Here is a 10,562-nt window from a genome sequence, read left to right on the forward strand (position 1 = left end):
TTTGTACGCTCTCAGAGTGTCAATTTGTTACGTGTCTGTAACTCTGAGTAACGGGTCCGTTTGGTTCCATTTGTACGCTCTCAGAGTGTCAATTTGGGGGTCCTTAACATGAAAACATTTGAGAACCACTGGTTTAGCTTGGCTAAACCCTAGAATGCCACAGCTGTGTTCCCGGTCTCAACGGGCTAACTGAAGTGTTTTATTTTCCCCACTGTGTCTCTCTCTCTCCCTCTCTCTCTCTGTCTCTCTCCCCCTCCCCAGCTCAACGACAGCCAGTTCACCCCCATCCAGCTGGTGGGCATGCTGCGCGGCATCGCCTCGGGCATGAAGTACCTGTCTGAGATGAGCTACGTGCACCGCGACCTGGCAGCGCGCAACATCCTCATCAACAGCAACCTGGTGTGCAAGGTGTCCGACTTCGGCCTCTCGCGCTTCCTGCAGGAGAACTCCTCCGACCCCACCTACACCAGCTCCCTGGTAGGGATCTTAACCCATTTACCGCTACCATTAATTAATCCCTCCGTCGCGTCCTGCCAGGGTTTTATCGCGCATGACACTTACTTTGAAGTCCAAATATCCGTAATCGCATTTTACTATGAAACCATTCCGTGTGTGTTGACGAAGCTGGTGCTTGTTCTCTCGGTCGGTGGTGGAAAAAGTGGACCGCAAGTATCACAGCGCCTGCTACAGGCCGTTGAAAACGCTTGTCTGGGACAAAGCGTCCTCTGCAATGTCGCTTCTGTGAGATAAAGCCGTCTGAAAACAGAGCCGGCAATGTAAGTGGATGCGCGCGCATTTTCAAAATGGCCGCGCCCATTGGGTCAGAAGCATAACAAAGCTAACGGACGGTAGATTTCGATACGATCGTATTAAAACATGCATTAATGAATACATCGCTGTTAAAACGGCTTTTCCGTTTGTGGCAGGCTACAAGATTCTACGTGTTAATATTCCTATGTTCCTGGCGGGCAAACGATTAACTATTAACCGTAGTAATGCCAGGAACGTGGGATTCCGTTCTATGCTCCACCCCCAAACCCCCCCCCCCCCCCCCCCACCCACCCCTGTCTGTGCCAGAACGTAAAAATCTGTCGTTCTTTAATGTCATTTAATCCAGTCATTTAAATGTTTGTTTTTGCGCTCGGACATGCGCTGCTCCCGTGCTTATATGGTCAGGTTAGGGTTTGAGGTACGTTGTCGTTTGTCGGACCAATGACCTACGAACTACCCTGGCTGTGTTGTTGAACATTTACACGGCTTAACGTCGGGGAAAGTTACACGGCTGACCCACCCAGTTCTGGGCGGGAACCCCTTTTGGTGTTAGCATTATGATATTGCTTTAGCTATTGAAAAATAGCAGATCTACAAGCTCATAGCGCGCCAGCGAGTGGCGCGCTACGAGCTTGTAGGTCTGCTATTTTTGAAAAATCGAAGAACCACTGACATAGAAACATAGCCTTTTCAGAAAACTAACGGGCCTATTGGACAAGTATGGGTTGGTGGAGGGACTTGGCTGAAGGGCTAATTTGAATCCTGAACAGTACCAGTTTTGGACATACGAGGTTTCCACTCGACAGAGGGCTGATTTGTGACTTTGGTTTTGCGAGGCCCAGAAAATAGCCAATATACAAGCTCTGATTATAGTCCAGTATAGGCCTACATGCTCTTGGCGACATCCAATTTATCTTCGGAAATAGAGGTGATATAACTACAAATTGATGTCATTCTGAACTTCTGATGGTCGGTATCTGAACCTCTCCTCTGAACTCGTGCATCCTCCAGGTGGCCTGACTCTCCGAACCGGAGGATTTTCACACGTCAGAAAGTAGCAATGTTTTGGCCTTTACTTACTCTGGTGTTAATAACTGTTCATTCTTCCGAATAACTGAGCAGAACACGTGACACAATGTAAGCTTGTATATCTATTTTCTTTAAATAGCCAACGTATAAAATATGGATAAAGTGTTTAAGTGCACGTCGGGTCTTGACATTTCAACCATCCAAATGTCCAGGTATTTTGTAGGAAAGAACCCCATGCATCTCTTACAGTATGTGGGTTTTTTTTTTTTTAATCGTTTGCCACCCTGTTGTGTCCCCGTGTCTCCCATCCAGGGAGGTAAGATCCCCATCCGCTGGACGGCGCCCGAGGCCATCGCCTTCAGGAAGTTCACGTCTGCGTCGGACGCCTGGAGCTACGGCATCGTTATGTGGGAGGTGATGTCGTTCGGAGAGCGGCCCTACTGGGACATGAGCAACCAGGACGTGAGTTTATATACACGTCTACACATCTATAGGCCCTACTGGGACATGAGCAACCAGGACGTGAGTTTATATACACGTCTACACGTCTATAGGCCCTACTGGGACATGAGCAACCAGGACGTGAGTTTATATACACGTCTACACGTCTATAGGCCTTACTGGGACATGAGCAACCAGGACGTGAGTTTATATACACGTCTACACATCTATAGGCCTTACTGGGACATGAGCAACCAGGACGTGAGTTTATATACACGTCTACACATCTATAGGCCTTACTGGGACATGAGCAACCAGGACGTGAGTTTATATACACGTCTACACATCTATAGGCCTTACTGGGACATGAGCAACCAGGACGTGAGTTTATATACACGTCTACACATCTATAGGCCCTACTGGGACATGAGCAACCAGGACGTGAGTTTATATACACGTCTACACATCTATAGGCCTTACTGGGACATGAGCAACCAGGACGTGAGTTTATATACACGTCTACACATCTATAGGCCCTACTGGGACATGAGCAACCAGGACGTGAGTTTATATACACGTCTACACATCTATAGGCCCTACTGGGACATGAGCAACCAGGACGTGAGTTTATATACACGTCTACACGTCTATAGGCCCTACTGGGACATGAGCAACCAGGACGTGAGTTTATATACACGTCTACACGTCTATAGGCCTTACTGGGACATGAGCAACCAGGACGTGAGTTTATATACACGTCTACACATCTATAGGCCTTACTGGGACATGAGCAACCAGGACGTGAGTTTATATACACGTCTACACATCTATAGGCCTTACTGGGACATGAGCAACCAGGACGTGAGTTTATATACACGTCTACACATCTATAGGCCCTACTGGGACATGAGCAACCAGGACGTGAGTTTATATACACGTCTACACGTCTATAGGCCCTACTGGGACATGAGCAACCAGGACGTGAGTTTATATACACGTCTACACGTCTATAGGCCCTACTGGGACATGAGCAACCAGGACGTGAGTTTATATACACGTCTACACGTCTATAGGCCCTACTGGGACATGAGCAACCAGGACGTGAGTTTATATACACGTCTACACGTCTATAGGCCTTACTGGGACATGAGCAACCAGGACGTGAGTTTATATACACGTCTACACGTCTATAGGCCCTACTGGGACATGAGCAACCAGGACGTGAGTTTATATACACGTCTACACGTCTATAGGCCCTACTGGGACATGAGCAACCAGGACGTGAGTTTATATACACGTCTACACATCTATAGGCCCTACTGGGACATGAGCAACCAGGACGTGAGTTTATATACACGTCTACACATCTATAGGCCCTACTGGGACATGAGCAACCAGGACGTGAGTTTATATACACGTCTACACATCTATAGGCCCTACTGGGACATGAGCAACCAGGACGTGAGTTTATATACACGTCTACACGTCTATAGGCCCTACTGGGACATGAGCAACCAGGACGTGAGTTTATATACACGTCTACACATCTATAGGCCTTACTGGGACATGAGCAACCAGGACGTGAGTTTATATACACGTCTACACATCTATAGGCCCTACTGGGACATGAGCAACCAGGACGTGAGTTTATATACACGTCTACACGTCTATAGGCCCTACTGGGACATGAGCAACCAGGACGTGAGTTTATATACACGTCTACACATCTATAGGCCTTACTGGGACATGAGCAACCAGGACGTGAGTTTATATACACGTCTATAGGCCTTACTGGGACATGAGCAACCAGGACGTGAGTTTATATACACGTCTATAGGCCCTACTGGGACATGAGCAACCAGGACGTGAGTTTATATACACGTCTACACGTCTATAGGCCCTACTGGGACATGAGCAACCAGGACGTGAGTTTATATACACGTCTACACATCTATAGGCCCTACTGGGACATGAGCAACCAGGACGTGAGTTTATATACACGTCTACACATCTATAGGCCCTACTGGGACATGAGCAACCAGGACGTGAGTTTATATACACGTCTACACATCTATAGGCCTTACTGGGACATGAGCAACTAGTCCAGGACGTGAGTTTATATACACATCTACACATCTATAGGCCCTACTGGGACATGAGCAACCAGGACGTGAGTTTATATACACGTCTACACATCTATAGGCCCTACTGGGACATGAGCAACCAGGACGTGAGTTTATATACACGTCTATAGGTCTTACTGGGACATGAGCAACCAGGACGTGAGTTTATATACACGTCTACACATCTATAGGCCCTACTGGGACATGAGCAACCAGGACGTGAGTTTATATACACGTCTACACATCTATAGGCCTTACTGGGACATGAGCAACCAGGACGTGAGTTTATATACACGTCTACACATCTATAGGCCCTACTGGGACATGAGCAACCAGGACGTGAGTTTATATACACGTCTACACATCTATAGGCCCTACTGGGACATGAGCAACCAGGACGTGAGTTTATATACACGTCTACACATCTATAGGCCCTACTGGGACATGAGCAACCAGGACGTGAGTTTATATACACGTCTACACATCTATAGGCCTTACTGGGACATGAGCAACCAGGACGTGAGTTTATATACACGTCTACACGTCTATAGGCCCTACTGGGACATGAGCAACCAGGACGTGAGTTTATATACACGTCTACACATCTATAGGCCCTACTGGGACATGAGCAACCAGGACGTGAGTTTATATACACGTCTACACATCTATAGGCCCTACTGGGACATGAGCAACCAGGACGTGAGTTTATATACACGTCTACACGTCTATAGGCCCTACTGGGACATGAGCAACCAGGACGTGAGTTTATATACACGTCTACACATCTATAGGCCTTACTGGGACATGAGCAACCAGGACGTGAGTTTATATACACGTCTACACATCTATAGGCCCTACTGGGACATGAGCAACCAGGACGTGAGTTTATATACACGTCTACACGTCTATAGGCCCTACTGGGACATGAGCAACCAGGACGTGAGTTTATATACACGTCTACACATCTATAGGCCTTACTGGGACATGAGCAACCAGGACGTGAGTTTATATACACGTCTATAGGCCTTACTGGGACATGAGCAACCAGGACGTGAGTTTATATACACGTCTATAGGCCCTACTGGGACATGAGCAACCAGGACGTGAGTTTATATACACGTCTACACGTCTATAGGCCCTACTGGGACATGAGCAACCAGGACGTGAGTTTATATACACGTCTACACATCTATAGGCCCTACTGGGACATGAGCAACCAGGACGTGAGTTTATATACACGTCTACACATCTATAGGCCCTACTGGGACATGAGCAACCAGGACGTGAGTTTATATACACGTCTACACATCTATAGGCCTTACTGGGACATGAGCAACTAGTCCAGGACGTGAGTTTATATACACATCTACACATCTATAGGCCCTACTGGGACATGAGCAACCAGGACGTGAGTTTATATACACGTCTACACATCTATAGGCCCTACTGGGACATGAGCAACCAGGACGTGAGTTTATATACACGTCTATAGGTCTTACTGGGACATGAGCAACCAGGACGTGAGTTTATATACACGTCTACACATCTATAGGCCCTACTGGGACATGAGCAACCAGGACGTGAGTTTATATACACGTCTACACATCTATAGGCCTTACTGGGACATGAGCAACCAGGACGTGAGTTTATATACACGTCTACACATCTATAGGCCCTACTGGGACATGAGCAACCAGGACGTGAGTTTATATACACGTCTACACATCTATAGGCCCTACTGGGACATGAGCAACCAGGACGTGAGTTTATATACACGTCTACACATCTATAGGCCCTACTGGGACATGAGCAACCAGGACGTGAGTTTATATACACGTCTACACATCTATAGGCCCTACTGGGACATGAGCAACCAGGACGTGAGTTTATATACACGTCTACACATCTATAGGCCCTACTGGGACATGAGCAACCAGGACGTGAGTTTATATACACGTCTACACATCTATAGGCCCTACTGGGACATGAGCAACCAGGACGTGAGTTTATATACACGTCTACACATCTATAGGCCCTACTGGGACATGAGCAACCAGGACGTGAGTTTATATACACGTCTACACATCTATAGGCCCTACTGGGACATGAGCAACCAGGACGTGAGTTTATATACACGTCTACACATCTATAGGCCCTACTGGGACATGAGCAACCAGGACGTGAGTTTATATACACGTCTACACATCTATAGGCCCTACTGGGACATGAGCAACCAGGACGTGAGTTTATATACACGTCTACACATCTATAGGCCCTACTGGGACATGAGCAACCAGGACGTGAGTTTATATACACGTCTACACATCTATAGGCCTTACTGGGACATGAGCAACCAGGACGTGAGTTTATATACACGTCTACACATCTATAGGCCCTACTGGGACATGAGCAACCAGGACGTGAGTTTATATACACGTCTACACGTCTATAGGCCCTACTGGGACATGAGCAACCAGGACGTGAGTTTATATACACGTCTACACGTCTATAGGCCCTACTGGGACATGAGCAACCAGGACGTGAGTTTATATACACGTCTACACGTCTATAGGCCCTACTGGGACATGAGCAACCAGGACGTGAGTTTATATACACATCTACACATCTATAGGCCCTACTGGGACATGAGCAACCAGGACATGAGTTTATATACACGTCTACACATCTATAGGCCTTACTGGGACATGAGCAACCAGGACGTGAGTTTATATACACGTCTACACGTCTATAGGCCCTACTGGGACATGAGCAACCAGGACGTGAGTTTATATACACGTCTACACATCTATAGGCCCTACTGGGACATGAGCAACCAGGACGTGAGTTTATATACACGTCTACACGTCTATAGGCCTTACTGGGACATGAGCAACCAGGACGTGAGTTTATATACACGTCTACACATCTATAGGCCCTACTGGGACATGAGCAACCAGGACGTGAGTTTATATACACGTCTACACATCTATAGGCCCTACTGGGACATGAGCAACCAGGACGTGAGTTTATATACACATCTACACATCTATAGGCCCTACTGGGACATGAGCAACCAGGACGTGAGTTTATATACACATCTACACATCTATAGGCCCTACTGGGACATGAGCAACCAGGACGTGAGTTTATATACACATCTACACATCTATAGGCCCTACTGGGACATGAGCAACCAGGACGTGAGTTTATATACACATCTACACATCTATAGGCCCTACTGGGACATGAGCAACCAGGACGTGAGTTTATATACACATCTACACATCTATAGGCCCTACTGGGACATGAGCAACCAGGACGTGAGTTTATATACACGTCTACACATCTATAGGCCTTACTGGGACATGAGCAACTAGTCCAGGACGTGAGTTTATATACACGTCTATAGGCCCTACTGGGACATGAGCAACCAGGACGTGAGTTTATATACACGTCTACACATCTATAGGCCTTACTGGGACATGAGCAACCAGGACGTGAGTTTATATACACGTCTACACATCTATAGGCCTTACTGGGACATGAGCAACCAGGACGTGAGTTTATATACACGTCTATAGGCCTTACTGGGACATGAGCAACTAGTCCAGGACGTGAGTTTATATACACGTCTATAGGCCTTACTGGGACATGAGCAACCAGGACGTGAGTTTATATATACGTCTATAGGCCTTACTGGGACATGAGCAACCAGGACGTGAGTTTATATACACGTCTATAGGCCTTACTGGGACATGAGCAACCAAGACGTGAGTTTATATACACGTCTATAGGCCTTACTGGGACATGAGCAACCAGGACGTGAGTTTATATACACGTCTATAGGTCTTACTGGGACATGAGCAACCAGGACGTGAGTTTATATACATGTCTACACATCTATAGGCCCTACTGGGACATGAGCAACCTGGACGTGAGTTTATATACACACATCTATAGGCCTTAAAGGGACATGAACAAACCAGGACGTGAGTTTATATACACACGTCTATAGGCCTTACTGGGACATGAGCAACCAGGACGTGAGTTTATATACACGTCTATAGGTCTTACTGGGACATGAGCAACTAGTCCAGGACGTGAGTTTATATACACGTCTATAGGCCTTACTGGGACATGAGCAACTAGTCCAGGACGTGAGTTTATATACACAACGTCTATAGGTCTTACTGGGACATGAGCAACCATGACGTGAGTTTATATACACAACGTCTATAGGCCTTAAAGGGACATGAGCAACCATGACATGAGTTTATATACACGTCTAGGCCCTACTGGGACATGAGCAACTAGTCCAGGACGTGAGTTTATATACACGTCTATAGGTCTTACTGGGACATGAGCAACTAGTCCAGGACGTGAGTTTATATACACGTCTATAGGCCTTACTGGGACATGTTTATACTATGTCTTGTTGTCTGTGCGATCGTTCGTTAGTTCGTTGGGAGCTCTTTGTTAGAGGTCAGCCTTCATGCGCTGACAGCTGAAAATTGAGCAATACTGTGTTTTTATTTATTTATTTTAGCAATTTCTCTCGGGGGGGAAAGTGAGCTGAAAATCATGATTCATGAGTCATCATTCCAGCCAGCAGTGTGCATTGGTTATATAATCTTAGCTCTTTATACTTTTAAGTCTATAATCGCTTGCCTTATTATCTAGATTTGACATTTTCATTTTGCATCGCTGCGTCAGGTTTTATGAAATCCTACGGGAAAAATAAAATAACCTTTTGACAGTTTAAGTTTGTTTAGGGCTCTAACGTTTTTTGTTTTTTTTGCTACAGCTACCGTTGCTGTAGATGTCCATGCACCTGGCAGTTACGACTGCGTTTTCATTCTTGTTTTTTCATGCCATTTTGAAGATAGATGTGGATTGTACCTTGGGGTCATTTGTTTTAACCCATTTTGGGCGCGAACCCCTTTTGGTGTTAAGCATTATGTTATGCTTTAGCTATTGAAAAATAGCAGATCTACAAGCTCATAGCGCGCCACCGAGTGGCGCGCTACGAGCTTGTAGGTCTGCTATTTTTGAAAAATCGAAGAACGACTGACATAGAAACATAGCTTTTTCAGAAAACTGTCAGGATGTAGAAGACATTTTTAGAATCTGATCTCAGGTCAAAATGGGTTAACTAATCATTTTGTGGACGGGCCATCATCATCCTCATCAGGTGATCAACGCCATCGAGCAGGACTACCGGCTGCCCCCTCCTCCGGACTGCCCCACCCACCTGCACCAGCTGATGCTGGACTGCTGGCAGAAGGAGCGCTCGGCGCGCCCGCGCTTCGCCGACATCGTCAGCGCGCTGGACAAGCTGATCCGGAACCCCGCCTCCCTGAAGATAGTGGCCCAGGAGGGAGCCGGGTGAGTGTGGCGCGCCGCGCCGTGCATGTCTCTTATAAGGACACAATAGATAGTGGCCCAGGAGGGAGCCGGGTGAGTGTTAGCGCCGCGCCGCGCATGTCTCTTATAAAGGAAATAATAGGAGCGATTTGATTGCCGCTGTCGTCGGGCAGAAACCTCTTACGTATCTCCATAAAACTTTTGGTGTTTTTTTTCCGTAAATTAACGTCCTTCTTGGATCATACTGCAGCGTCACACAAAAGCATCACAAGTAGCAGATCCGCAAGTGCGAAACGTGGCTCAAAGCGTCACGCTTTGAGCTTGTAGATCTGCTGCTTTTGACGCTTTTGAATTTGTATCGTGAAAAGTAACAGTTTTGGACACAATGAGGTTTGCTTTCCACGCGACAGAGACGACATACAAATCTCTATTTAACCTGTAAAGACATTGAGACGTAGTAGGGGGCATTGAGACGTAGTAGGGGGTGGCGAGAAACCGAGATTAATTCACCTTTTGTAATGGATGCCATGCCCGGCATCCCGAGATTTGTTTTATTCCCCATAATCCAGGGGTAAAAAATAAAAAACGTACGGTCCGTGACGTGACCGTGCCGTTTACCTAAAAACAGCCAAAATACTCTTTATGTGTATTATGGATCATAATATGCTCAAAATGCGATATTCGGGGCTTGATTAGAGCTTAATTTGACTTCGATGTGACAAAAACAATTATTCTCCGGACGGATAACCCCCCCGACCTGACCTGTGAAACAGCTAGTGGATGTTTACCATTGTTTGAACCGGAACTGTTGTCGGCCATTTTAGTAGTTTTTTC

General features: G+C 46.5%; 1 protein-coding gene across 1 annotated transcript; it reads left to right on the forward strand.

The window, feature by feature from the left end:
- Window positions 1-261: 261 nt before the first annotated feature.
- Window positions 262-9,749, forward strand: LOC306918444 (ephrin type-B receptor 4a-like; the record flags this gene model as incomplete). The annotated part of the gene is made up of 3 exons (XM_079531346.1): window positions 262-477; window positions 2,113-2,262; window positions 9,556-9,749. Coding segments are annotated over 3 exons (560 nt in total), but the record flags the coding sequence as incomplete, so codon positions are not given.
- Between the last annotated feature and the right edge of the window lie 813 nt (window positions 9,750-10,562).

The sequence above is a fragment of the Electrona antarctica genome, assembly GCF_951216825.1.
Source record: "Electrona antarctica genome assembly, contig: scaffold_1575, whole genome shotgun sequence".
NCBI classification, from domain to species: Eukaryota; Metazoa; Chordata; class Actinopteri; order Myctophiformes; family Myctophidae; genus Electrona; species Electrona antarctica.